The sequence below is a fragment of the Pyricularia grisea genome, chromosome I (genome assembly GCF_004355905.1).
Source record: "Pyricularia grisea strain NI907 chromosome I, whole genome shotgun sequence".
NCBI classification, from domain to species: domain Eukaryota; kingdom Fungi; phylum Ascomycota; class Sordariomycetes; order Magnaporthales; family Pyriculariaceae; genus Pyricularia; species Pyricularia grisea.
The window spans coordinates 1839315-1867284 of NC_044973.1; the positions used below are offsets into that span (position 1 = coordinate 1839315).

Genomic DNA, 27970 nt, shown 5'->3' on the forward strand with positions numbered 1-27970 from the left:
GGGGTGGGGGGGGGGGGGGGGGGGGGGGGGGGGGGGCAAAGAAATGGCGCACAGGAACGGCGCCTTCTAGGTAGACTGCCTAGCGTTCGGATTGGAGCACAAGTGTCTAGAGATCTGCAATGTGGGTGTTGGGAAAGTCTTGGTAGGTGTGCAAAAAAGTGTGGTCACGGTGGTTGGGGAACTGGGTGGTGAGGAGGGGCACTCCTTTTTTTTCTTTTTTGCCGCTATTTACCGGTGGCAATAGCTTGGAATCCAGACATCCTTGGTCTTACACCGACCTCGTGTGTTGTCTTATTCTAACAGTAAAGCAACTTCATCGCGTTGGGATACTGAAGAGTTGAGCATTCAGGTTTGATGATTTAGCGGTGAAAGAGGCATAATTAATAGAAAAAAAAAAAAGAAGAAAAAAAGTGTGCCTGAGTAGCAGCTTGTCGATACTAACGACTAACGTGATAATTCGGAGGCTATCTTATGTACGGAGAACCGTAAGCAGTCTTAAAGAAGAGACGTTGCGTTGCATGCGCTGGGATGAATTAGAGCCCAAGTTGGTCGGTGAGCTCCATCGTTCGAGGGTTAGGGGCGCTAGATTCTAAAAATGGAGCATCCGCAACGCTCTAGACAGCACAGGCCTGTACAGCACAGCACAGCGACAGTCCGGGGTCCAGCTGTTACTCCGTACTGTAGTTCTGTACAACTTTGCCATAGTGGAGACGCTAAACCAAACGATTAATCGATCGACTCGCCACCAATTGGCCGCTAGCAATGGGTATCTGGAGAAGAATGAAACAAAACAAAAAAAAAAAAAAAAGGAAAAAGTACAAACACGACTCGCCATTGCAACGACCTTGTCTTGCCCTGTAAAACAGCGAGAACAAAAAAGATAAAATACAACATCATCCCGCACAACCAAACCCCATACATGTTCCGGGGTTGAAGCCGACTTGACGGTCATGCTTTGTCGGTTACCAGCAGAACTTCCGGTTTGGAATCAATCAACACATTTGACAGTACTCCCGTACTGTGGACCCTTCTTAGTCCAACTGAGACCTACCCCATAGGCTGGTGGCCAGATTTTAGGTAAAGTAGGGTGGGTGGATGGCAGCCATTCAGCCAAGGACAGATAAGAGATGGTGGTGAGCTGAAGAGGGTGGTGAAACCTCCCTCGTGCCGCATAAGCGCAATAGAAAAAAAAAATTACAAAATCACATTCACCAGCGCCGTAGCATGGTGCTGCCAAGCTTTTTCACAGGACAACCGAGGGTAAAGTTTCTTTAATAACAAAATTGAAGTTTAGTTTTTGACTGTACCGCTAATCAATCTATTTGGGGTATGGATGGTAATTACTTCATAACTAGGTAGATAGGAGAGATATAGTGCGTGGTGGAGGATAACCGCCGATTCAAGACAAGAGTGAGTGATCTCGTGAACTCTCTTAGACCAATCAATAGAGAAAGGAACATGGGGCAGGCTCAAAGATCAAGCGGTTCGGTCTGCTTTCAACGCCTCCCTGCAGAGACGTGTACGGATATGTAATTAGCTGCGAGTATATTGTAGCGTAGTAGTAGTGGTGGTCTAGATCAAAGCAGGGGTCAGAAAAAAAAAAAAAAAAAAAAAAAAAAAAACCTTCTACGGTTACATTCTGCTTGCCCCTTCGTGTTTATAATCCTCTTGGTGATTGCGCTGTATTTCGGTGCTTATGGCTTGACTGCCCTAGGGTCTGGTCTGTCTGTCCACTTAAACAGTAGCACCGCCTCTCGAATTGTCAGCCACATTATTTATGGCTTCACGAGGAGCTACAGATATCATATCGAGTCCTTATTTGCTATTAAAAGGTGTCTTATAACAGTGAACTTTTTGTATATTGCTGGTTTGATAAACATGTGCAGAACCTTGACCTTGTGCTGTTTTCAAAACAGATCACATAGACCTTTCGTTCTTTTTCTCCCAAGCCAACAATCATAACCAAATACGCCCCCTATTTCCAACATAGATCAAACATACCTCATAACCTGCTCTTCTGTGTATCATCCAAGTAGGACCCGCCCAGCTTGATCATCTCGACGGCCTCTGCGACCATGGACCTCACAATGTCGCCGGCCGGCTCCACCTTGTTGATCCTGCCCGCGACCTGCCCCATGAGGTGAGGCAGGTCGATTTCGACACCGCCGTGCTCAAAGTCGTACTCGATGGGCACGATGCCCTGGTCGCACAGCTCCTTGATGCGGTCGGGCCGCGCGTGCCACTGGCGGATGTAGTCGTTGACCTTCAACCTGAGCGGCCTCCCGCTCAGCACCAGGGTCCGGTCCGTGTCCTCGGGGTTGCACTCCACGACGGCCTGCTTGTGCTCGTCGCTCGAGTTGGACTCGACGCTGGCCACGAACCGCGTGCCCACCCAGACGCCCGCCGCTCCCTGCATCAGGCTGCTCGCCAGACCACGCCCGTCCGCGATGCCGCCCGCCGCCACGACGATGGCGTGCTGCTTGCCGCCCAGCATCTTGGGATGGTACCGGCGCGCCACGTCCACCACGGCGGGGATCAGCACGCTGTTGGCAATGTCGCCCGTGTGGCCGCCGCCCTCGCCGCCCTGGGGGCAGACCAGGTCGACGCCCAGGTCCAGCGCCTTGACGGCGTGCTTGGGGTGGCCGACCATGTTCATGACGTAGATGCCAGCGTTGTGGAGGCGGTCGATGACGTACTTGGGCGGCACGCCGACCGCCGACACGAACAGCTTGGCCCCGGACTCGATAGTGATGTCAATGAGCTCGTCCAGCTTACCATCCGTGTAATCGTGGTTGGTCTTGCGTGCGTTCCCGCCCACCTGCGGCAGTGCCAGGTCGACGCCAAACGGCAGGTCGGGGCGGTCAAAGTTGGCCTTCATCTCGGCGATGATGTCGCGCAACTGGTCCGGAGTGTACATGAAGCCGCCGATGACACCCAGTCCGCCAGCGTTGGATACCGCCGCCGCGAGCTTGCCGCCTGACACGCGGGCCATGCCGGCCAGGACGATGGGGTGTTTTATCCCCAGAAGCTGGGTGAGCGGTGTTGTGATGGGGCCTTTTGCTGACATTGTGTCTGATTCTCTGTCTTTTCTTTTCTTTTTTTTCTTTTTCTTTTTTTTTCCCTTTTACGGGAGTTGCCCGAGTAAAGATAACAAGAGCAATCCGTCTTGGTCCAGGTTTGGAAACCGAGTGCCGAGCAGTCGAGTTATAAGTTCTGACTGTCGAAGGAAAGCTGCTGGTTCAAGCAGATAGGGCGATATGTTATATGCGAACTTAGAATGCAGAGAGTAGCCCGAATTATGGAATTTTCATCAAGTGATGTCCAATCCGGGAAAGAGCTTAATAAAAAAAAAAATACAAGTCGGGGATCATTCCAACGATGATTGCACTGACATACAATGGATGGCTTGGCGATCCGGGGTAACAGTAACTGGGCTCTGAAGTGCGGGGAAGATGCCGAGGCTTCCCCATCTTATGTTTTCAGTTCCTTGTCCTCCTCAAACGGAAACGGATGTTCTAGTCGTCCGTTCCTCCGTATCTGCCTCAGGTACTATCAAAATCAAAGGCCATCAAGAACGATCGTCAAATTCTAGCCTTTTTGGCTTGTTCGTCCCTACTACTCGTTGAAGTGTTTTGCATGGGTTAATGGGGGCTGCCACGAGATGTCAACGTTTACTTGCAGGTCGTTACTGGATTTGTCCTCCGTCTCCGAACGCGCGCTAGAATAGTCCGAATATAAATAAAAGTCAGTACAGCAAGTCCGTGCCACGTGCCAAGTAGCACAATTGATAAACCAACAACAATGGAATAAATATCTTCTTCATTAAATAGTTCAGTGCAGTGGCTGTTGGTTTGTTGTACACATGAGTTAACTCGTCCGTTCTCTGATGCAATTCTGATTCTAACGACCAGCTGTCACCTTGATATCATCGAAAGTTTGGCAGTTTCGCTGGAGTAAATCCGTCTGTTTTGTCCGGTTGTACCACAGCTGGCAGGGGCTCCTCAGTTTGAGCCTCCAACCTCCCTTCGCTCACTGTACTTGTGACGCCAGAGGCAGATATATTAGGCGGGTCCGGAATATCGTCGAAGCTTGCATGCTTTCCCGTCCCGGACACCTTGACTTCTGAACGAGCACCAAGGCCCCGTTCCGCCGCTAGTTGAGCTGCTGCCTTCCTTCTGCGCTCAACGTCTTCGGCTTCCTCTCTCGCTGCCATCTGCTCTTCGTAATGAAGATCCTCAAGTGATGGTGTCATTGGATCTTCCACCAGAATCGCTTCCTCTACCAGCGGTGCCTCCACAGATCCAAAGCTTGGCCGCTTCTGTAATTGGACTGGAGACGACACGAGAGATACGTGGGAGTGGTTTGAAGATGACGCGGTCGTCATCTCAGATGCTATCGTCGTTCGCGAGACGCTGCGTGACATACCCTGTGCCTTGCTGTTAGAGCCTGCGCGTCTCTTCCCTTTCTTAATACTAATTCGTGTCTTGCCGCTGCTTCTATCGTCAACTCGATCGAGCGCTATCGTGAACTCGTCGTCAAGGGGTACCGCATCCTCTTCGCCCTCGCCGTCACTAGGGAACAAATCCCCTCGTGACCTATATGAATCCGACGTAGCTCCCGAGCCGGTCGTGTTGCTCCGTTTCCTCGTTTTAGGATTATATATCTCGTCGCCCGGCCGCTGTGGACTATGGTGCCTAGATGAAGGTCCGTATCCATTCTCCTTTGCATGGTTCGAGGGCAAGCCGTCCCTGTTCCCATAGAAATCGCTGTCATCATCGTCCGTACCCAACAATGGTTCATGTTCACCGCCTTGCCCCGGTTGACGATCTGCTCCCGGGTGGTCTCTTAAATTTGCTGCACTTGGCTTGTATCGCAAGGTGCCGCCAATCTTGAAGGGCAACCTGCCCAAGAACCCAAAAGTCGAAGTGCTCGGTATTATCGTCGGATCCTCCTGTATGCTCTTCTTCCGCCTGGTCTGCTGACCTCTGGTGCCGTAGCTCATCGACCTCTTACGCCGTGGCTGGTTCAACACCTCACCATGCTGCCCCACGGAGGCAGCACCACCGCCGTGCTTTCTGGCAGATCCCGTCCCCGCGAGTAGCCTATCCCAATCAGCCCCGAGGATGCCGCCTGAACGGCCTGCTGACGCCCCTTCTCCATACCCGGAGGAACCGGAACCCCCCGATCCACCGTAGTAGTTGTACCCGGCGAGAGCGTCGTCATCGTCATCCCAGTCATCATAAAAGTCGAAGCTGAACTCTGGCCTTACCGAAGAGCGACGAGCGCCCCGCTCGCGTTCACGGGCCCGACGCGCCCGCTCCTCGCTGTCACCGCCGAGACAAAGGCCTGTGCACGCATCCAACGAGTTGCTGACACCCGCGAGGCACGGTTCGATATAGCGGTGTTGAAAGGACCAGATTCCGGCGGCGGCATTCTCTGCTACTCCTTCGGCGTTGTGCGAGATCTGATTCCAGCGCTGGCGGAGCCGGGGGTCTTCCAGGAAGGCCATTTTTTCTTCGTTCCCGTGTGTACGTGATTTGTCCAATTGCAACTTGATGGCCTCCAACGAACCCGGCCTGTCGCGCATACAAACTGCGCGCTTACTCGACCCAAGCTCCTGCCAATGATGCGGGTTTCCAGTATGAAAAGCAATATATTGAAAGTTTGATTCGCCTAGCTAGTAATCGAGATGAGGGCCCCAGCCCTTATGATCGATAGTTTAGCGACAAATTGCCGCAGCGACATTGAGCGGATGCGTTCTAATTGCGACAGCGGGAGTATATCGAGATGTTTTTCGATCGATGTATGTATGACTACCTGAGTAGGAAACGGACAAAGGGTCCTTAATGGTCGTAAAGTCGACTGAAAAGAGCCAAGGATCAAGCGCGCGAGTTGAAGAAAGCACTCTATCGGGAGGAAGCGGCTCAGTTAATACTCCTCAAACAATCGATTGTAGATGGTTGAAAATGCAAAAGACCGGTCGCTCAATCAATTCGGAGCAAGAACGGATGGATGGCGGAGAACAAAGCCACGTTGAGCAGCGTGCTAAAGCGGCGTCAGCGCGCTGTCGTGGAATGAACAAAATCGGGATTTCGCTGCAGGTCTTACTGCGATAGAAACCCCAGTTCTAAATGCAGTCAGTACACAGGTGCCGTGAAGGGTATGCGTCGGGGTGCTGCCAAGCATGTTTTCGGGATTGGGTTGCATTCAGGCTTAGCCAATGACCTCATCCCATGGAAATGCTGCAACCAATATCGACCCACTCTGGGTCAGTATTGGCCATTAACCCGCCCCATAGTTCATTACGTAACATTGCAGACTCCGTTAGTGTCAAGTTGTCAGACCTCTGCCGCCAGTATTCTGTGCGAATGCATCAAATCAGTGACTCGAATTATATTTAACTAACTGACGGGCAATCCGTATATCGTGTTGGGTGTATCGTAATTGTTTATGTGTTGAGAAGGCCGAGGATTCTCTCATGTTTGCACCAAGGTTTATCATCCGTCCTTCAGTCCAAACATTCATACTCATCACCAGCCGAATCATGATTGTCATGCGTGTGGACCCCAAAAGATGTGATTTTGCTAATAATATGCGGATGATTATGTTCAGACTGTGTTTCTCTAGTACGGACGAGACTGTCCCATTTCACACTTTGGACACCTACACTATTACTCCATCCCAGTTAACTGGTAAATACGAGAAGGCAACCATAGCTCCAGTCAAAGTACTGTTGATTTATCATGGTTGTCAAGTTTAGTTTGCTAGTGACGATTTCCAAGCGTCTAATAATGCGGGATCTTTGCGTAAAGATGTGCACGCAAACTGCTTTCCAACGCCAAAGCCCCATCAGTGAGCCCATTGCTTCAGGCCACATAACGGGTCAATTGACGATTGTGCCGTCCACCTTTCACCAGAGGCAATCGATCCGTAGAAGGAACCCGAAACCTCAGACCTACGCGCGAGAGCAAGCTACTCAAGATCTCTTCAAAGGCCCACCTAAATGTCAAGTACATAGTTAAGAGCATCAGGGCCAGCGAAACCAAGATAGATATTGTACACTGAAGCGGGGTCTCCTAGCACCCGTTCGCGACGGGCGGGGGCTGAGGGCGCTCTGGGCCGAATTTCTGCGGCTCAGGCTGCGCCTCCTCCTCGGTAAGATCCTCATCGTAGTATTCGCCGTCCTCCTCACTGACGTCTTCATACTCCTCCTCGTACTCGCTCTCTTCACCCTCGCCTTCCTCCTCACCCTCAGGGTAGCAGGGTTCGACGCTGTTGGCAAGGCCACTCGGCGCGATCCCGCGACCTTGCTGCTGCATCTGCGTTATGATGCTCGTCAGCTTCTCCGTCTTCTTCCTGAGTTCCTCCAGCTCCTTTAAGTTTTTGGTGCGCTCGTCGGCCATCTTGAAGATGTTCTGATTCATGGCTTCATGCTTCCTCTTGAGACTCTCGTTTTCTTTCTCCAGCTTCTTTGACTTCTTGGACATCTCCTCCATTTCCTTCCGAAACGTCAAGAAAAGGTCATTGCTATTGTTGAGCGTGTCCTCAACCTGGAAACAATGTTAGATCCTAGGACTCCAAGGCACACAACCGGAGGGATTTTCACAGGGGCCGGCCCACTGACTTGCTTGAACTTGTCAACGTACACGTTGAGCTGAGTCCGTAGTTCGCCTTCGGTCTTGGAAAAAGTCTGGATCTGCGCGTTGAGCTGCCTGGAGCGTCCCACTTCTGCCTCGGCTCGCTTTTTTTCCGCCTCGTATCTTGCCATATTGTACTGCACCTCGAGTTCCTTTGTGCGCATAAGCGAGTGGAAATGAAGATCTCGAAGCTCATACTGCTCGATCAGAGTCTTGAAACGTTGTCGGAACCTAGACGAAAGTAAGGTTTAGTAACTTGAAAGTCGCCATGTGCGCGCGAAAGTGAAGAAAGAGTTGCATGAATGGCAGGCCACTGACAGTTCATCAAGCTCCATGTCTACCATCTGCTTCTTCGGGTTGTCCTTCTCGCTCTGATAGTCATCGAGTCGCTGGAGCAGCCCAAGAAACTTCTCGTCCCAGGAATTCTGATCACGCAGTTGCTTATCTGCATAGGCCTTGTTCTCGCTCTATCGAGTAATGGAACGGTACGTCATCAGCACTGAAGGCGACATGACCCAACGGAGTATCGCAACCAACCTTGAGCTTGTTATTTTCTTTCTGAAGCTCCCTGCAAAGCTTTTCAAGCTTCTCCTTGAGGCCAACAGTCTTGGTGAGTTCAGTGCGGCTCTGGTCCTTTTCCTTCTGAAGCTGGTCACCCCGCTTTTTGTTCTTTAGGCTTTCCCTTTCGTGCCTTTTCATGTCGGCGAGCAGGTCCGAACAACGCTTCGTCAGATGATCAATCTTTTGAAGATTATCCATCTTGGCTGTCTGTGAGTTGAGTTCGCGATTTGCCTTCTTGACCTCCCGTTCTACATGACAACAGTCAGCAATGTGACGTCTACATGCGTATAGAGAAATCTTTACACCAAGTCTTGCTATTCCGTATAGCTTCAACGGCCAACGCTGGAGACTTTGGGAGTTGAAACAAATGCAAACGTCCTTCCATCAATGCTCTCTGAAAGGGAGCAGTCTCTCTACGAGGGTCCTTTGGATCCGGAAGGGCCGGCGGCGCCACTGTGGAAAATATCACCAGCCAACTCAGTGAACCAGCAACGCATGGAGTCACGTACCAATCTCAATCTCCTGCTCCTTGTCCCCTGCCTGGTCAAGCTCCAACTGGGAAATCCTGGCGGCGACCAGCTTGGAAGCCTCGTTCGAGTCGAGTGCCTTCTTCTTCGTTTTCTTGTTCAATTGGGGTGCTGTTGCTGCCGCCGCAGCGGCCGGGACCGGCACGGCAGAGGGGGATGTGCCGTTCGCCATCGCTGCCGGTCGCGGAGGTGCAGCGGTTTGTGACGTCGCGGAGTTGACGGCTGACATGACCCCGTCCAGGCCAGGAGAAGAATGGATGCTCCGGCGCGGTATCGGTAGTGGGCATGCAGAGTTTTGTCCAAGCGTACTTTTTTTTCGTAGGGGGAGGGGGTTTCAAATTCAGTATGTTAGTGATGCTGGTTGACAGTCGCTGATAATCATATCCTTGTTCAAGGAATACGGTGCATCGGGGTTGCGTTATTCGGTGAGTTTTGGGTTTGGTCGGGTCGGGATCGTGATAGCCTGCCTGGTCGATTTTGACGACTGTAGTCGGATCGAATCAAAATGCGCGGCACACGAGAAAAGGCAAGTCAGTTGGAGCACACACCAAACCTGCGTCGCAACCTCCACTACCAGAAAAGGTACGTAGCCAGCATGAGCGATTAAGGTGACCCACACGGCGGGCTGCCAATTTCTGGTGTGTCACGCCTGTTCGCCTCCCAAGTCAGTATTCAAGGATCTAAGGGCGCCACAGTGATAGCAAGGTACAAGATATACCACTACCGTATGGGCGAACAACCTGGTACCCAGCCTAACGTGGCAGGACCGGCCGGATGTATTGCACAGGCCCCACAGAAATCGGCAAAAGGTTAGCAGATCCCTGCATGAAATATTTATGGACTTTGGATCTCATGTCGCCATCCTGGAGCACGCGGCAACTTTCCAAATACAAAAATCTTCAACGGTGACTTGTTCTGTGAATCGCCCAGGTCGGATGTTGTCGTCATCCCCCGACATTGGAAGACTGGGAGTACCAAACGCTTGATACATACATATACATATCTATCTAGAGGTACCGACGACCAACATGATGCTGCGGCGCGCAGCACTAGGCGCGAGGGGCGCCGGCAGGTCTTATGCCACCGTTGCCCAACAGTTTCCCCAGCCAGGCGAACGGCTTCATGGCTTCACAATGAAGCGCGTCAAGCACGTTCCCGAGCTGAAACTTACGGCATTGGAGCTTCAACACGACAAAACGGGTGCCGAACACTTGCACATCGCTAGGGACGATAGCAATAATGTCTTTTCTATTGGCTTCAAGACAAATCCCCCGGATGACACGGGTGTGCCTCATATCCTTGAGCATACCACTCTCTGCGGCAGTGAAAAGTAGGAACAACCCGCAGACAAGGGTGAGGCACGCTTTTGAGTTGAGACTTAGCTAACTAAGCCGGTGCAGATATCCCATACGAGACCCTTTTTTCAAGATGCTCCCAAGGACGTTGTCCAACTTTATGAACGCCTTCACAGCATCCGACCATACATTTTACCCCTTTGCGACCACCAACGCCAAAGACTTCCAGAACCTCATGTCTGTATACATGGACGCCACACTCAACCCATTACTGAAAAAGACCGACTTTTGGCAAGAGGGATGGCGGGTCGGACCAGAGAACCCCGAGGCCCTGGCTGCTGCGCCCGCAGAAGCCACTCCAGAAGACAAGCGTCTGGTCTTTAAGGGGGTCGTATACAACGAAATGAAGGGTCAAATGTCAGATGCTTCATATCTGTTCTACATCCGTTTCCAAGATCACATCTTTCCCGATATAAACAACTCGGGCGGCGACCCGCAAAAGATCACAGACTTGACTTACGAGCAGCTCAAGCGATTCCATGCGGACCACTACCACCCAAGCAACGCCAAGCTCTTCACATATGGTGACATGCCGCTTGCTGATCATTTGCGGGAAATCGATGCCCAGCTGAGCGCCTTTGACAAACTCTCATCAAGCGACGCGGCCAAGGTCCATCGTCCCATCGATCTGAGCAATGGCCCGCGGGATATTACCATGGCTGGACCTACAGACCCCCTTGTGGACCCTAACAGGCAGCACAAATCATCTGTGTCCTGGGTACTGGGTGATACAGGAGAAATTGTGGAGTCATTTTCACTGTCCCTGATATCGGCTCTACTGATGGACGGTTACGGCTCTCCCTTGTACAAGGGGCTTATCGAGTCCGGTCTCGGCATCGCGTGGACTCCCAACTCTGGCTATGATAACTCGGCGAAAGACGGCATATTCTCCATTGGGTTGACTGGTCTTCAGGAGCAGGATGTGCCTAAAGTCAAGACTGAGGTCCAGAGAATACTGAGCGAAGTTCGTCAACAAGGCTTCAAGAGGTCCAAGATTGACGGCTACTTGCATCAGATTGAGCTGGGACTCAAGCACAAGACTGCCAACTTTGGCATGTCTCTGTTGCAACGGGTCAAGCCCAAGTGGTTCAACGGTGTCGATGTGTTTGACACGCTTGCCTGGAACGAAACTATTGATGCTTTCGAGAAGAAAATGGCCGAGGGAGGTTATCTGGAAGGATTGATGGACCGCTACCTCCTCAACGATAACACTTTAACCTTCACCATGACACCTTCTGCCGACTTTGGCGCAGAACTGGGCAAGGAGGAAGAGGCCAGGCTCGCGGCAAAAATTTCCGAAGTCCGAGAGAGCTTGGGTGGCGAAGCCGAGGCACAGAAGGCTCTTGAAGAACGAGAGCTCCTACTGCTCGCCGAACAGAGCAAGTCGACCTCTGAAGATCTCAGCTGTCTCCCAACCGTCCGCGTATCTGACATACCCAGACGGAAAGAGCCGGCAGTTGTCAGACATGACGAGGCTGACGGCTTCAAGACCATGTGGCACGAGGCGCCAACTAACGGCTTGACGTATTTCCGTTCCATCAACACGTTCGAGAATCTCCCACAAGACTTGCGCGAGTTGATTCCTTTGTTCACAGATGCCATAAACCGTCTCGGAACCAAGGATCTAACGATGGAAGAGCTGGAGGACCGTATAAAACTACTGACTGGCGGCAACCTTTCGGTTGGTTACCACGCTGCGTCGTCTCCAAACGATTTTACGCAAGCCTCCGAAGGCCTGACATTTAGCGGGATGGTCTTGGACCGAAATGTACAAGAAATGTACGAGCTTCTGCGGCTGTTGGTTCTGGAAACCAATTTTGACAGCCCAGATGCTGTCTCTCACATCCGGCAACTGTTGAAGGCCTCCACGGAGGAAGCGATAAATCAAATTGCCGACTCAGGCCACTCATACGCCCGTTCGGCTGCGGAGGCGGGGTTGAGCACCAAGAATCACTACAACGAGCAAGTTGGCGGACTGTCACAAATAAAGCTTCTTACATCCCTGGCCGGTAGACCAGAGTCAGATCAGCTGGAAGATATTATTGGCAAGCTCAAGACCATTCAGCGTCTGGCATTCAACGCCGACAGCATGCGCACCTTCATCACGTGCGGCAGCGAAAGTATCCAACAGAACCAGGCGTCGCTTTCCAAATTCATGGGGACTTTACCCAGGAATAATGGCATCAACCTGTCGTCCACTGGACAGGCTGCCCAGAGCTTTCCAAGGGATGTCAAGGCTTTTTACCCATTGCCTTACCAGGTTTATTACGGCGCACTTGCTGTCCCCACCTCTTCGTACACGTCCAAAGACAGCGCACCACTGCTCATCCTGTCGCAGATGCTCACGCATAGGCACTTGCACCACGAGATCCGTGAGAAAGGCGGTGCCTACGGTGGTGGTGCATACGCACGCTCCCTGGAAGGCATCTTTGGCTTCTATTCATACCGGGACCCGAACCCAGTAAACACCCTCAAGATCATGCGCAATGCCGGCCGCTGGGCCGTTGACAAGCAGTGGACCGATCGCGATCTTGAGGAGGCTAAGATCTCTGTGTTCAAGAGCGTTGACGCCCCCAAGGACATCAACGCGGAGGGCATGGGTCAATTCCTTTACGGCGTCACCGAAGAGATGGCTCATGAACGCCGGGCTCGTCTCCTCGATGTGACCCGCGAACAGGTCCAAGAGGTGGCACAGAAGTATGTCGTCGAATCGCTTGACAAACAGGCCGAGAGGGTTGCCTTCCTCGGCCAGAAGGCGGAATGGGTCGATGGCTCTTGGGCCACAAGGGAGATGAACGTCGACTAGAGATTTAACAAGGCCAAAAGCTGGCCAAAACAATCTGTACCACCATCATCTAATGTACTTTCAAATGTAGAACATACCAGAGGCGAATGATACCCATCCAGCCTATCTTCACGTAGCCTTCGCCAACGCCACAAACTTGATGCTTGGAAGTGGCTTAGCGCACAGTGGCTGCAACCAAGGTACGCGAAACCAGATTTTTGATAACAAATCAGTCCACGTAGTTGGCAGCGCTCAGATACGATACGTCTCTTTGTCGATCCACCGATCTTTATGGCTCTGAGACCACCAAAAGGCGCGATATCAAGTAAGCAAGAATCTTTGAAAAGAAAACCCCTTGGCGGTTCAGCGGTTGATCGTGGAAAAGCTAAGGGCTGCTCGCTCTATCAGACCCGACTTCTTCAGCTTTGGAAGATCGGACTAAAGCGCAGAGCACATGCCTCTTCACTCCGTACTGGAAACCTGAAAAATGTTTCTGGAGTAAACCTGGTTTTTTAAATGGAGTATACTTTTGTGGGGGGGTATATAAGTGTGTGAACACCATCTCAGCGTGCTTACGTCATTGACGCGCATCAGCCTGGCAACAAGAGTGTTTGTTGGCTTCTTGTTTTTCTGTTCTTGTTTTTTTATTGGAGCGGCAGCATAACTCCGACAGCGTGTTATTGGCAGGCATTTGTGCGTAATCTAGATCGTGTGCCTGTTGATCCTGCAACGGTGCACGACATGGCCGGTACTGCCATTGTTACGGAGTATAGTTTTGTTTGGTTCCTTGCCCTGAGACTGAAAGCCCTGTGTGAAGTAGAGGTAGCAGTCCAATCGGGAAGGCTAGAAACTGATACGTCTGATGGAGAAAACAAGCAAGATGCTCTATCTTATGTCGCCCAGTACATGTCATGAAACGAATGCAGTTGGCGAAGCACATGCGCGAATTTCGGAATGGGCGGACCACTGGAGACGCCGGTTTCATCCGCCAAGCCGCCTACAAATCACACCAGCAAACAGCTATAATACCTTCCGTAAACGATACGGTAATTACCTAGGTATGTGAGTAAGGACGTTTGCCCGTCAGACATGTCCACCCGGGTGAGATCCGCGGCGTGCCTGTTCCATGTCCATCAAAGCTCTCATTCGACTGGATGGATACTCGGTACCTCAAAAGTACTACGGAGTAACGAGTAACACACGCGTGGGTTGGGCATTGATTGTTTTCCTGCTCCGTATACGAACCGTGGTTTTAGTTTGCTAGCATCGGTGAGTGAAAAGCCCCTTGTGCCAGGTGGGAAAAAAAAAGAGGTTGGCGAGGTTGGATAGAAGTTGCGGTCAGAAGCAATACCCACTTTACCTGCATAGAGGTACCTCTACTATTCCTTTTCGTTCAAGCTCCCACCCGGCTTGTGCCGTTGTGAAGATCTCGATGCATCAGACGAAGACGTGGACGACCGACTCGAGTGAAGAATTTTTGAAAAATCCGCTCTCTCATCAGTCGAGAAGCTAGCTACTAAATTCGACGTAATTTTTTATGTGTCTTTTCTTTTCTTTTTTTACTTTTTACTTTTTACTTTATTTTACTTTTCATGCTCAATTTGTTTTGTCCTGTGGCCATTGCTCTTATATTAGGTACAGTTAACACAAGGCAATATTTACCTCGGCTGCAAGGTCATGAATAGATATATACTCAAGGACTCGAATAACAACCAGTAGTGCAATGTGATCATGTCGTACAAGGTCAAAAAGTCTCCGCAAGCTGCATCCATGAGCTACTGCTGTGCCTACCTACATAGCTGGGTACCTAAGGTACTTACTTGCCTTACCTAGGTAGGTATGGATAGTAATTCAAAGTAGGAGACCGGGCCCACCGGCTGGGCACCGACGAACCTCATGCATCATCCATCCCATCATCCATCGGGGAATGATAAACATGAGGCGAAGCACTGAAGAAAAAATTTGACCCCTGTTCCCCAGGTGTCGAGTCAAGGTGGACAGGACAAGACCAAAAAAAGAAGAAGAAAAAAACCCTCGCCGCCGCCCTGATCTCGACAGCGTTCGATTGGCTTTGCCTAAAGTCTCCCCACTCGCGCATTCCATCACCCCCACTTCACCGCCCACCAGTTACTTTTTCTTCAACGTCTGCAAAATAAACTTAGTTCCTCAAAAGCCTCATCTGCATACTCGCAAATCTGCACTTTTTGTCTCGTCCAACGGCTTCCGAAACTTATTCTTACCTCTTCAATTCCTCTCTGTCAGCCAATCCAGCTCGCTCTGCAAACCAATGTAAGCACTGTCCTTTCCCAGCCTTGCCAATTCACCCACCATAAGCGCCACAATGACACGTTTGCGTGTATTCGTGTGTCTTCGTTCGCAGCCAACACCTACCTCGGTTCACGCTCACAACCCGTACTCTTGAGCTTTGCACACCTCATCTAAACATCCAACCCTCCTCTCTCGCCTTGCCTTCTCATCTCATTCATGTGAAGTGTGTCATGCAACTAACAAAGATTGCTTCCTGTTACCCCGCAACAGACTGAACAAAACAATCTACAACCGACTGCCTTTGGTCTGATCAAAGGCAAAAACATCCACCACGGCTTCCAGGGCCGTATTCTTCGTCTCCGACCAAGATTTCAGCCATCGAAAGACCTTTCACATCATCAACTCTCGACCTCCTCCTGCCTCTGCTGAAGTCGCCTAAGCAGCCCGAGCTTTTTTTGCTTGATCTGCACTTCGACAACCACGTCCCCGAGTTCCACCCCTCCCATCAGCTGCCGCATAGGACGAGCTCTAAGGCCCTTCCTCTAACCGAGGGAGAGTCGAGGAAACCTCGTCAGGTCACTACGGGATCCGCTTGCTACTGCTTCCGGCCTCCCTAACACAAATCAACAAACCTCCAGTAATAACCCTACCATTCTTGCCGTCTCTCGACGACCACTATAAACTCATCCCCTCCCGATAACCCGTACAACTTCAGGGATATGGTTATGGCAACTGCTCTCACCGATCGAATCACTCCAGTCGACTTTAATCATATCAATCTAAAGAAGACCACACCGGGCTTCTTGGACCACCATCACAATGGCGAACTAGTGTCCAAGGCCATGATCGGCAGTGCTCTCCGCCACCGCGTGGAGAGCATCGACCCTGAATTCTGTGATGCAGGTGACGAAGATACCTTCTTCGTTGCCGACCTCGGCCATGTGTACCGCCAGCATCTTCGCTGGAAGAAGAACCTGCCCCGCGTCAAGCCATTCTATGGTAAGTCACAGCGCACCATGTTACCAGCTTCGATGACGATATGATGACTGACTTGGGATTATCTGTGTCCTTCAACAGCCGTAAAGTGCAACCCGGACCCAAAGGTGCTCCGGCTGCTTGCAGAGCTCGGCAATGGCTTTGACTGCGCATCCAAGACTGAAATCAAGCAGGTCCTCGACATGGGAGTTGACCCCTCCCGCATCATCTATGCGCAGCCTTGCAAGACCAACTCTTACGTTCGGTACGTGGCCGCTGAGGGTGTGCGCCAGATGACCTTTGACAATGCCGACGAGCTTTACAAGATTGCCAAGCTGTTCCCTGGTGCGGAGCTTTATCTGCGCATCTTGACCGACGACAGCTCCTCCCTGTGCCGTCTCAGCCTCAAGTTTGGCGCTTCTCTCGATGCCACCGATGGTCTCCTGGCTCTAGCCCGTGAGCTTGGCCTTAATGTTGTCGGTGTCTCGTTCCACGTTGGCTCGGGCGCATCCGATCCCCTTGCCTTCCTGAAGGCTGTTCGCGATGCCAACTATGTGTTTGAGCAGGCTGCTGCACATGGCTTTGACATGAAGACCCTTGACGTCGGTGGTGGATTCTGTAGCGACGAGACCTTCGAGCCCATGGCCGGCGTCCTTCGTGATGCTCTTGACGAGTACTTCCCTCCTCACCGCGGCGTTTCCCTGATCGCCGAGCCCGGTCGTTACTTCGTCTCTGCTGCCTTCACCATCGCCTGCAACGTCATTGCTCGCCGCACTGTCGAGGACCCTAACGGCAGCGTGAACGGCACTCTTGCGGCCGCCCCTAGCTACATGGTCTACGTCAACGATGGCTTGTACGGAAACTTCAGCAGCATCATGTTTGACCACCAGCATCCCGTCGCCAAGGTTCTGCGCGCGTCTGGCAACTTTTTCTATAACACCACTGACGCTGATTCCCCTGAATCGCCTTCTGAGGGTATCGAATACTCGATCTGGGGTCCCACCTGTGATGGCATCGACCGCATCTCGGAGAGTGTTCGCTTCAACCAGACCATCGACGTTGGCGACTGGCTCTACTTTGAGGACATGGGTGCCTACACCAAGTGCTCGGCTACCCGCTTCAATGGTTTCTCGGACGCTCACGACGTCATCTACGTCTGCAGTGAGCCTGCTGCTCGCGCCATGATGTTGAACTACATCTAGAACTAGGCAAGACACAAAATCTTGTCGGCACTTGTGGCATATAGTTTCGGTTCTTTGGTAATCCGCGATTTGTTTTTCTACCATTTGGATTTTATCGTCTTTAATGTTGGCAAATGCGTTGATCCCATCGATCCATAGCATTACATTGCCTCAATGGTATAGACCATAAAGAAGTTTCGGAGAAGAAAAAGTATCCTGTTCTTTCTGCAACTCAAAAAGATTCTAGATCTTAGAATTTTAGAGAATTTTTAGATATTATACTATTTGTCATACAGATCTGAAAGGCTGCAGTGTCAAGCAATGGATGTAATATCGTGATGTCGACTTTTTCACGTGGGTGCAATGGAATCCTTCAAGTTTATCCTTGCAGAAGTTCTCCTTGTCTATTTGATTGGATCTACTCAACACCTCGGCGTGGGCTATCTGTTCAACTCAAATTACCAGCACTCGATCTCAAACCTCACTGCCCGTGACATAAGATACAGCGGCGCGACTATGGCAGGTCCTGTCAGGAGATAACAGCGTCTCACAAGTTCGTCACGCTTCCGAGCCCGACTCATCATCCTCATCACTGCTGCCTTCTTCGCTGCCCTCGCTTTCATCACTGTCGTCGACGTCGTCATCTTCCCCGTCTACCGCCTCGAAGCCATAATCATCGTGAAAGTGAGATAGCGGCTGGATCTGGGTCTTGTAGCCCATTGTCTTCAAGGCCTTGTCGATGGGCTGGAGTTTTGGGTGCATTCATGTGTCAGTAAGAGTTTTTTGCTGTCTTCATTAAAAATTTTAACCGGAATATTGTGGACTTTTGTAATTACCTCTTGCGACAGGGGTGCACACGTCACAACGACGTTGCTGGAGCCGGGCTTGAACACGGGCATGATAACGTCGTTGATGACGCTGCGGATCTGCTCATGCGTGACGTGGCGGACGGCCGCCATCATTTGGCGGCTCCAGTCGGGGTCCAAGTTGCGAATGACGCCGATCATGTAGTTCTGCTGCGCAGCGGCGGCCATGGTGGATTGCTCATCGGCAAAGCCCATAACGATGCCGGACACTGCGCCCTCGATAAGGTTCTTCTCGAGCGGGACCTTTCCCGTCGCGATGGCCTCAACAGCGGCGCGGCTGGCCTCGATGGCCTTGGAGGCGTCGGGGGATCGATATACCTTGTAATGCAGGAGGCCACAGTCGAGCTCTCGGCTGAAGGAGACGCCGTACGCTAGCCCGTTGCCACGCACCGCGTTCCAGAGCGGGCCCTCGACAGCCTCAAGGTAGCCGACCGCCACCATAAAGGCGGGCAGGCGCGGGTCCATGTACGACGTGAAGCCCTTGGTCGTGCTCACGCCATAGGACGAGTCGAGAGTGGTCATTGGAACGATGACAGCACCGATAGACCCGGGGTTGCGGCCCTCATCATTAAGCATCGTTTCGGGCTTGACGATGGGTATCATCTCCTTTGCTTCATGAGTTTTGAATGCGTCCGTTAGTGCATCCCACGTTGCTACTGGGTTGTCGAGCTTGGTGACATCGGCGGTCACAAGCACACGTGTGTTTCCGAAGGTGAAAAGCGTCTTGCGGAGCTCCTCAAACCACGATATGACGGTATCGGGGTCCTTCTCGAGTAGTTTCTTGAGCCTGCGGAGATACACCGCCTTGACGAGCGTCCTCTTGGATGTCGGCAGCGAATTCTTTGCCGAGTGCAAGCCCATCTCCACCTCTGTAGACATCTGTTTGCCGTCACGTTTATACTCTGGGATATCGGCGAGTGCCTTGGCCACGCACGCCTTGATGCGCTGTGGGTCAAAGATGCTATCGAAGAGCATTGTGCGGATCCAGCCGACAATTGTGGCGTACTTCTCGGGCTCGATCTGGAACTGCAGGATCATACTCTCGTAGTCTCCAATGCGTGAGCCGTAGCTAAAGTGATAGCTAATTGTGTCCTTCTCCAACTCCATAACCACATCTTCAAAGCCGATCTTCTTGCCATCTCGCATAATCGGGGTGTTGAAGAAGTTATCACTAAAGAGTGAGAGTAGCGGCATCAGCTTTGTTGCTGCCGGTGCAGTTCCAATGTGGACAGTTATATGGACAAAGTTGCTCGGTACGTCCTCGAACTGCACAAAAAGGGGCTTCCCCGACTTTGCGCCGTCGATATACTTTTGTGCTGAGTTAGATGGTGTGCCAAGGGTTCGAGCCTTGCCGGACCGCGCAGTCTTGGACTCTATGAAATGTATCGACTCTGTCCCAGGGACAGGCCATTTGTCAATTACAGACTCCGGTATCGGTACCTCGTTCTTCTGTTTGGCAGCCTCGAGGCGCTCTGCAAGCTTCTTGAGGCCCTCGGGGCCGAGCTCCTGCTTCCTCTTGGCAATACGCTCCTCCTCCGCTTTCTTGAGCTTGTCTGCGAGCTCTATGGATGGTTTACCCAGAATAGAGATGTGGTTGGCGTCTGAGAACCACTTCCTCAGAAATTGGCGCCATTGCTCATCTGTCCATTGGTCCAGAACGTCGTACTCATCCAGGGTCTCCATCTCCTTGAGGGTTGAGCCATCTCGTTTGCCAAAGAGGTAGTCGTTTATGATATTGTTTGAGTAGAACTGCTCAGAGGCCTCCGCATGGTACTTGACCTGCCTTTTCTCACGGCTGATACACTCCTTCATGTATTTCATATCGAGCGGTTTCCCAGCAACCTCTTTCAGCAAAGATATGAGTCTCTGCTCCACAAAAGCAAGCTTCTCCGTTGCGACACCGGTAGGTTCAAACCAGATGACCGTGTCAGGTCGGGCGTCCCACCAGTAGCCAATAGAGCTTGCCAGCTCCTCCTTTTCCACCATGATATTTTCAAGCACTGACACAGATGAGCCACACAGGTAGGTGAGAAGTACGTTGAGAGCGGAGGATTGCACTATATCGGTACAGCTCGGACCGAAGAAGGCGATGATGACCTCGCCTGTTGACTCGTCCTCCTCAGGAAATTCGACTGTCTCAACGACTGTTTTCTCGATCGCAGGAGGCTGAGCAGAGTCGATCCAAGGCCTTTAAGAGTGGTTAGTTCAAATTTCTTGCGGTGCGCCATATAATGCCACGAAAAAGACGGCTGCTCGAAGTCAGTAAAGGGAGAGCATACCGCTTGAATGGGGTATCGAGAGATGGTATCACATCTGCAATGCTTTCTTCAAACTCGTCCAGAATTTGAAGAAGGTTCTCGTGGTCTGTTTCTCCAACGATCACCAAAGCCAAGTTGCGTGGCTGATACATGACCTTGTGGAATTCACGGATCCTTTCAGGGGTCAAAACCCTCAAAGCCTCCATCATTCCACCTGTCTCGTAACGAAAGCCAACATTCTCAGGATAGAGAAGACGCTTGGCCCTTAACGACATGAGCTCACTGCTTGTGTTTTCCAGTGCCTGCATCTCAGAGTAGACAACACCTGCGTCATTGCCTTCGCCATCAACGTGGTGGACTTCGGTAAGGCAGCCCTCGTCAGTGATAGTCGGGACGATGACATGCTCGAGGTATACGGGCAGAATCTGGGCAAAGCCATCCCAGCCGGCCGACTCCAATGTGTATGCAGTATGGTCGACAGCCGTCCAGGCGTTGGTGCCTGAGTAAGCCCGCGAAGCAAGCTTGTCGAGCAGACCTTTATACTGGTAACTACGAGAGCCCATAAAGACCAAATGCTCTAGGGTGTGCGGTGCACCGGAGTCGTCGAATATCTCGGTTGCTAGCGTGAAATAGCCATTGATCTTGGGCCCTTTGCGATCGGCCACGATGACCTGCATGCCACTTCTCAGGGACTCATATTGAGTGATAGTCGCGGGAGCATAGTCGGTTTGAAAGCTCTGTATCTTTCTGAACCGCGGACTCCCTGATCCGCCACCCATTGCTTCGGATAAATGGAATGAGATGTCGCTGAACAGTCTGGAAGCCATCTCGTTAGCTGCATTGTCTAGGTGCTAGCGATTTGAGAGGGCTGGATATCAGTGGTGAAAAAAAAAGAATACAGAAGTTGTAGACATCTTGTGATTTGAAAAAAGTGAACTACAGTTTTTTTTATATGGTGCAAAACAACAAACGTCTTCGGCGGCTCAATGGAGCCACAGTGACAAGGTGAGAACAGTCTATCTGAAGGACAACTTGGAGAGACTGGGGCTGCCTCCTGGACTATAGGCCAACAAATCGTACCCAGTCTCATCTTCGATGCGTGCACATGCAACAGCGATCAAACAGATGACAGTAATATTGATAATCCCTTCGAGTAACGTGTTGACGAGTATCTTCTTGAACCGGTCCCTCATGCGGCTGCGGGCCTCTGAACGAGCCAGCAACTCGGCCCTAGACGAGTTGCTGCCCTGAGCACCCAGTTTTGCTCGTCCTCTCCGTTCTTTGAGACCATGAACGGGAATAACAGTCTGGGTCTTGGCATTTTTGGCCGTCATAGACGGGTCTATTGCGTTGACCATCCGGGAATGAGAAAGACGAAAAGAGAGGGCGGCGGGTGCCAGTAGGGGGTGTATATAGCATATATGGCAAAGTGCAACACGAAGTGCTAAGAAGGGCGTGTGGGACAAAACAAATAAGACCAAAACTAGCGGGAAATCATATGATGTTGGGTGAGTTCGGTCAAGAACCAACTAACCACAAAATGTGGATGCATGAGGTAGAGAATGGAACAAATGATCAATGGGAACAGGACCAGACGTTACTTTTGAGGGGTGGGTTTCCTATCCTCTGTGGTCCATACCTTAACCTTGCTTGTACACTTGCGGCTACCGCCAATGCCCTGATTTTGGAACGCAAGCCTGGGTGAGGTAGAATGGTGGGCAGTCGAAGCCCAATGAACGGCACAGCTGAGGTCGATCTACCGTCTCCGGCTTACTCTTGGGGGCTGACCTTGCGTGAAGGTTCCTGCGCGTGATGGCGATTCCGGTCTAGTCTGTTTGAGGGGGTGTTTTGATAAGAGCAACAAAATGAATGGTATTTTTGGTTGTATATCAAAGTCGAGGACGGTCGCTGGTAAGGTTTTGTTTGTTATTTAGTCCAATGCAGTGGATTAAGATACCGGCAGACTGTTGTCGAACTTCTCTTTTCTCCAAGTTCCAAGTTAAATGAATTTGAAAAAAATGACTCTGCTAGCTCAGCTGAGCGTAACGAGGTCGTCTCGAGACCAAAAGCTGTGAAAAAAAGGTCGTGGAGAGCCAGATGAGCTTGAAAACTGCTGTAGATAACCGAGTTTGGTAACACCAGCTTCTGAACTTGACCGACTCAGGCAAGGTTCAATACGTACAAGTTCAAGAAGGCAAGGGAGAATGAATTTTGTGCGACCCTTTCGTTATAATTTCGAGGCTGTTAAGCCGACAATTCAGCAGTGGTTCCTCTTGTTAGCAACTGCACTGCGCCGGTCATTGTCCTGCGGGCGGCTGGCGCAAACCGCCCGGACCTGGGACGCGGGGATGCGAGGGGTCCTTTCCCCCCTATCACATTTCTTATCTGCAGCTTCCTATTGGCTGTTAGTGCTTGAGCTGGAGAAGCTGTCTCCACCTCAGATCCACCAAACAAGCTGTTAATTGCAACCAACCGTCCAACGTCATGGAGCGGGCGGACAAGCACAGGCAGTGGACATCGGAGCGCAACGTCGCGTGGCTTTAGCGGACCCCTGCTCCGTCCCGCTACGTCGTCGGCTTCGATATTGACCAAGGCAACAAACGCGCCAATCTGCACCATTGCGAACCGCGATTGAATATATGGCAGGCGTAGTGCTCCAAATTCCGAAGAATCTTCAGCAAAGTCACAAAAGCACTTTCGATTACCATCACACGTCTTGATGGCCGCGGACTGGACCGCTGGCACAACGCCAGCTTCCAATGGACTTGGTCCGGCACTTGTCCGCTTCACCACCGAGAAGGCCTTTCCGGATGAGACAATATCCTCGCTCAACATCAAACCTGATGAGCTTCCGGCTGCAATCAAAGCGCTAGATGGTGCCAAGGCGAAACTTGAGGTACGGTTTTTGGGACTTTTGGTGTTTTGTCTTCCTTACTTGTACTTTACTCCCAAACTGATCAGTCAGCTAACAACATCTTGCAGCAAGACATACATCAAATCAACCAAGAGACTGCAGACGATGTTAACACTTGGTACAATAATGCCAAAGTGCTCCAGGACGACATCAACCGCTCGAAACAAATCGCCAACGACATAATAAGACAGTCTGAGGATCCTGAAACGTCTGGCAAGACGGTTGAAGAAGCAGAGGCAAGAGCTGCATTCCTCATCCGAGAGTTGAACTACAATGATGAACTTATACAGACTCTGAGGGCCATCAAAGCCATCAATACCATTCTGGATGAGGTCGAACAGGCTTGTGCGGAAAGGCGCATAGTGGATGCGTTGAGGCTTCTTGAACGTAAGCGTGAATTACTTTAGAAATGGGGGCAGAGATTCTATCTACCGAGACTCTGGATGATAAAGCTGACTTTCGTGATCTGCTAGAGTCATGGGAAAATCTGGATAGTATATCCAATATCGGCTCCACCAAGGCTATTAAACTCCTGAATGTTCGCGCATTTGAGCTCAAGTCGGATGTACACCAAGTCTGTGACCATGTGTGGAAGTCTCTTGTGCATTTGGATGAGACCAAGAGCCAACTGTCAGTGCAGCAGACTTGCGAAGGTGGGTTCTCTTTGCCAGCATGCAACTTCTGATATCATATCCAGTTATGGCATTGTAACTAATCCAACCGCTTAGGCGAGCCCATGAACCTCTCAGATGCTGTTATTGGCCTGAAGGCCTACAAGGAGGTCGACAAGCGCATGACTGACCTTTGGCTTGGCCTTGACCGGTTGATCATTGGCCCACGAATGAACCTCCGCGGCAAGGTCCTTCCCGCAATCAAAGTTGGGGAGGTAAGATCAGGATGCCAACCAAATTTATCCGATATACCTGCTAACTTAATTGCTATCAAAGAATTCTGTCCAGGCAACAGGCCAGGCCGACAAAACGGTCAAGTCTCTGTTCTCAGATCTCACGCAAATACTTGAATTTCTCGCCAAAGTGCTTCCAAGCGATCTTGTACAGTCAATATCGGCTATCATGATGCCAGAAGTGACGACAAGGATAGTTCATGTATGGCTGGATTCTGTTGTGCCATCGTCTCTGGCGGAAATGGCCGAATTCGAACCAGTCATAGCTTCAGCACGAGAATTTTGTGAATCATTGCGAAGACTGAAGTATGAAGGCTATGGTGAGCTTCAAGAATGGGTTGATAGCGCCCCGAAAGTGTATCTCTCAAAATGCAGGGCAGCAGCTTTGGATTCAGTGCGGGTGAAGCTCACAGGCGGTACGTTGCCTCAGAGGATATTGCACAATGCAAGAGCTGTGGGCTATGTTTATAGACCAAAGCTAACATCGACATCATAGGGCTTGGACCTCCGAAAGAGGTTGAGCGAGTAGAGACGCAGACGGTGACCAGGTCAGAAGGCAAAGAATTGGCTGCGAGTGGCCCATCGGCGGCGGGTGCCGTCGCATCTGATGACCATGGATGGGACTCAGCGTGGTCTGATCATGAAGATGAGGCGCAAGCCTCAGCGGAGGCCTCAGCAATCAATCCACCTTCCACAGTAGAGCCGGAGGACGACGGGGCCGACGCTTGGGGAGCATGGGGCGGCGACGACGATGATGCCCAGCAAAGCAAATCCACGGACCCTTCAACAGAATCGACACAAATAGCAAGCACTGCCACTGAAGAAGCCGTCAAAGAAGAAACCGGTGACGATGAGGCAGATGGTGCGGATGCTTGGGGTTGGGGCGACGAGACCACTGGTGATAGCGAAGCTGTCGCTCAACCTGAATCTCCAGTAGCTTCAAAATCTCAGCCCGCTGCCAAAGGCGGATCTAGTACACGCGAGATGACGCTAAAAGAGACATACCACATCTCATCTATGCCAGACCCAGTTCTTTCTCTTATTTTTGCGCTTATCGAGGATGGTGCTGCGCTGACGAAGCAGAGGTATGCGATCGAAATAATCTTCCTCCAAAACATGGAGACTAACATCAATTTGACTATTCTATAGCTACCAAAACAGCCCGGTTGTTGCCGCTGCGGCCGGTCTCTTCAGTGTGCCGACGCTTGTGCTGGCAATGTTCCGAGCAATAGCGCCATACTATTATACATCCGAGGTTGGCGGAAACATGTGAGTGGGTTTTTGGGGGTTCTTTTGGCTATAGATGCACATACCAGTGTCGTGTCTATTCTGAGAACACCTGCTAACTTCCTTGTCTCCCAGGTATCTTTATAACGATGCATCATATCTTGCAGAAAAACTGGGAGATTTTGCCTCCAGTTGGAAAGCCAGGGATGACTTGACGCCTCGAGCCCAGAATATGCTCAGGATAGAAAATGACATCAAGGCGTTGCAAGGGTTTGCAAATCGAGCGTACAGCAACGAGATGAATACCCAAAAAACGATAGTCAAAGATCTTCTTGGCGGTAAGTCTCACGCATCGGAACACAAAGTCAGCAGTATTTATTTTACTATACTCTTACTGACTAGTGGAGATGTACCGGTATGTAGGCGAGCAAAGTGTGATGCAGCAAAACTTTGTCGAAGCAGCCATAGACCAAGTTAGATCAATAGCCGGGGCCTGGGACGGTATCCTGGCCAAATCAGCATGGTTCCAGGCCGTCGGCTCTCTGGTTGATGCTGTCTCTACGAAAGTCATCAAAGACGTCATGGACATGCCGTCCATTGGCGCGGATGAGAGCTACAATATTGCCAGTATGATCGACAAAATCACTGGGCTCGATGACCTCTTCCCGCCGATCCGTACTGCCGACAGCGAAGCTGATGGTAGCTTCGAGATTCCATCTACTTCCCAGTACGTTCCGTCTTGGCTACGTCTCGGGTACCTCTCTCAAGTACTGCAGTCCAACCTTCGTGACCTGCGGTACCTGTGGCTCGAAGGCGAGCTGAGTCTGTACTTCACATTGGAGGAGGTTCTCGACCTTATTGATGTCAGTTTCGAGGACAACTCAAGGACACGTGAGGTTGTCAAGGAGATCAAAGCCAACCCTCAGCCTATTCAGATATAATGTTGTGGCAAGATAAACAGTGACGCTGAAGCATTTGAACATGTTTGTTAACAGTATCCTACTGTTTACGCCTGTCAATTTCTCTCAAACCTTGCAAATAACATTGGATTTGGTGATCACAAACGTCATACTTGTGAAGACATTTATGTGTCAGGTCAGGCTTGATGAGGAGGTTAGATACTGGCCACAAGACCCTTTACATATGTGAAAGATCCTTGGACATATGTTTCTCGTGTCCCACGCGATAGCTTGAACCTATAATTACTGTGATACATTGAAACAGTAGTACATGCTGACAGTGGAGGAAGTTGAGAGCGTGATATTACACACGTGGCGAGGAGAATGAGCCCATTCATGATCAAGGGCACGCCCTCAAGACGAGGGAGTGCATTCAGCATAAGTTTGCCTTCTTGGAGTGACATGCGCCTTACCTGTTGCGCGTTGAGGTCGAGACGCGCCGATGCAGAATCATGCTATACATGCTCGGGCCTTTGGTTGTCGGAGTTCTCGCCCTCTGGGTTGCCTTCCATGGGCTTGCAGATGCCACGAGTATGTCGGGTGGTCCGCCCGACGGATCTTGGGTGACGAAAGGGATACGGGGAAACGGGTAGTGACATAATGGGAGGACTTTTTTCTCACCACTGTCAGCCCCCGTCGAACCTTGGCCTCCTTGGCTGTAAGAGGGCAAGCGAGCTGCGGATATTCTTCAGTGCTTGGGGGGAGTGAGAGAGAGAGAGAGAAGTCTAAGCATGTGCAAACAACATTTCGTTACATTCATCGACCCATTGGCGGCTGCCACACCGACATGTCATGATAAACGGCGGACAGTGAGCACCCTTGTCTTTTCTTTTTTTTTTCTCTTTACGAACCACGCGACGCCCGAACAATATACGCCCGCGCATCCCCCTACCTATCGCCTGCGCCATCAACCCCACTTGGTGACACCTCTTTCCATACCTACCATACCTTATCCAGCCGCTTCTTCCAGTGCTGGCCGCCTTTTTCTCTCGTATTCCCACCCTGCAGTTGGTGACCAATGTGATTAGATTGATGGGAAGAAAGCCATCCATATCTTCTCTTTTCCCACCCTCTCCCTCCAACGTCTCCGAGATCGCAAGGAGCATGAAATCAATCTGAGCTCACATGCACATCTCCATGATGCGGTGGCACGGTGTGCATCTTTGGCTGACAAAGCTCAAATTCCATGAGCACACGATGATATCGTTAGCATACATGCTGTGTAAGGGAGCAGCATCCTACGTGGGCTGCTGGAGGTTTTTTCTTGGTGTGCCTGGGTTGGTCGGTATTTTTTTTTTTTCCCCAAATGCATGCATGTCTCACTATGTTACACTACCTTGGGCTGAGCCTGCCTTCTCTGTATTTTTTTTTCTCTTTCTCTTTTTCTTTACTTCCAGCAGTCGATGCCGCAGCAAGCCATTCGGAGCAAGCCATTCGGAGCAGGCTCCGACAGGATATGGTTGGACGGCGATGGACCTTTGTGAAAGCAACCAAGATCAGTCTATAGTATTTGGTACTTTGCTATACTACTACTACAACATATGTCTGTCTAT

General features: G+C 51.1%; 7 protein-coding genes across 7 annotated transcripts; 3 read left to right on the top strand and 4 right to left on the bottom strand.

Moving 5' to 3' along the window:
• Positions 1–2002: 2002 nt before the first annotated feature.
• On the bottom strand, positions 2003–3067 carry PgNI_05581 (uncharacterized protein; the record flags this gene model as incomplete). The annotated part of the gene is made up of 1 exon (XM_031125612.1): positions 2003–3067. The coding sequence occupies one exon, from the start codon at positions 3065–3067 to the stop codon at positions 2003–2005; it is 1065 nt and encodes a 354-aa protein (XP_030982947.1).
• Positions 3068–3925: 858 nt separating this feature from the next.
• Positions 3926–5509, bottom strand: PgNI_05582 (uncharacterized protein; the record flags this gene model as incomplete). The annotated part of the gene is made up of 1 exon (XM_031125613.1): positions 3926–5509. The coding sequence occupies one exon, from the start codon at positions 5507–5509 to the stop codon at positions 3926–3928; it is 1584 nt and encodes a 527-aa protein (XP_030982950.1).
• A 1272-nt stretch (positions 5510–6781) lies between these two features.
• Positions 6782–9212, bottom strand: PgNI_05583 (uncharacterized protein). Its single transcript, XM_031125614.1, has 5 exons — positions 8708–9212; positions 8175–8446; positions 7956–8104; positions 7625–7868; positions 6782–7550 (listed from the first exon to the last, which is right to left on the bottom strand). Exons 1-5 carry the CDS (start codon positions 8952–8954, stop codon positions 7077–7079), a joined length of 1386 nt encoding a protein of 461 aa, XP_030982949.1. The 5' UTR covers positions 8955–9212; the 3' UTR covers positions 6782–7076.
• Positions 9213–9598: 386 nt separating this feature from the next.
• PgNI_05584 (uncharacterized protein) lies at positions 9599–13142 on the top strand. Its single transcript, XM_031125615.1, has 2 exons — positions 9599–10055; positions 10126–13142. Exons 1-2 carry the CDS (start codon positions 9754–9756, stop codon positions 12884–12886), a joined length of 3063 nt encoding a protein of 1020 aa, XP_030982952.1. The 5' UTR covers positions 9599–9753; the 3' UTR covers positions 12887–13142.
• A 1822-nt stretch (positions 13143–14964) lies between these two features.
• On the top strand, positions 14965–17586 carry PgNI_05585 (uncharacterized protein). The gene is made up of 3 exons (XM_031125616.1): positions 14965–15154; positions 15404–16132; positions 16211–17586. Exons 2-3 carry the CDS (start codon positions 15853–15855, stop codon positions 17308–17310), a joined length of 1380 nt encoding a protein of 459 aa, XP_030982951.1. The 5' UTR covers positions 14965–15154; positions 15404–15852; the 3' UTR covers positions 17311–17586.
• A 63-nt stretch (positions 17587–17649) lies between these two features.
• On the bottom strand, positions 17650–21771 carry PgNI_05586 (uncharacterized protein; the record flags this gene model as incomplete). Its single annotated transcript, XM_031125617.1, has 4 exons — positions 17650–18033; positions 18126–20343; positions 20435–21229; positions 21494–21771. The coding sequence occupies 4 exons, from the start codon at positions 21769–21771 to the stop codon at positions 17848–17850; spliced, it is 3477 nt and encodes a 1158-aa protein (XP_030982954.1). The 3' UTR covers positions 17650–17847.
• Positions 21772–22931: 1160 nt separating this feature from the next.
• Positions 22932–27103, top strand: PgNI_05587 (uncharacterized protein). The gene is made up of 9 exons (XM_031125618.1): positions 22932–23309; positions 23396–23714; positions 23801–23980; positions 24056–24213; positions 24275–24647; positions 24728–25316; positions 25381–25500; positions 25594–25796; positions 25882–27103. The coding sequence occupies exons 1-9, from the start codon at positions 23133–23135 to the stop codon at positions 26397–26399; spliced, it is 2637 nt and encodes an 878-aa protein (XP_030982953.1). The 5' UTR covers positions 22932–23132; the 3' UTR covers positions 26400–27103.
• Positions 27104–27970: the final 867 nt, after the last annotated feature.

Coding starts and splice junctions, on each gene's coding strand:
- PgNI_05587 (XM_031125618.1), top strand. CDS start 23,133: ATGGCCGCGGACTGGACCGCTGGCACAACGCCAGCTTCCAATGGACTT. Junction 23,715..23,800: donor TGCGTTGAGGCTTCTTGAAC/GTAAGCGTGAAT, acceptor GTGATCTGCTAG/AGTCATGGGAAAATCTGGAT. Junction 25,797..25,881: donor AGTCAAAGATCTTCTTGGCG/GTAAGTCTCACG, acceptor ACCGGTATGTAG/GCGAGCAAAGTGTGATGCAG.
- PgNI_05583 (XM_031125614.1), bottom strand. CDS start 8,954: ATGTCAGCCGTCAACTCCGCGACGTCACAAACCGCTGCACCTCCGCGA. Junction 8,447..8,707: donor GGAGCAGGAGATTGAGATTG/GTACGTGACTCC, acceptor GTTGTCATGTAG/AACGGGAGGTCAAGAAGGCA. Junction 8,105..8,174: donor AAGAAAATAACAAGCTCAAG/GTTGGTTGCGAT, acceptor ATTACTCGATAG/AGCGAGAACAAGGCCTATGC.
- PgNI_05584 (XM_031125615.1), top strand. CDS start 9,754: ATGATGCTGCGGCGCGCAGCACTAGGCGCGAGGGGCGCCGGCAGGTCT. Junction 10,056..10,125: donor ACTCTCTGCGGCAGTGAAAA/GTAGGAACAACC, acceptor AAGCCGGTGCAG/ATATCCCATACGAGACCCTT.
- PgNI_05585 (XM_031125616.1), top strand. CDS start 15,853: ATGGTTATGGCAACTGCTCTCACCGATCGAATCACTCCAGTCGACTTT. Junction 16,133..16,210: donor CCGCGTCAAGCCATTCTATG/GTAAGTCACAGC, acceptor GTCCTTCAACAG/CCGTAAAGTGCAACCCGGAC.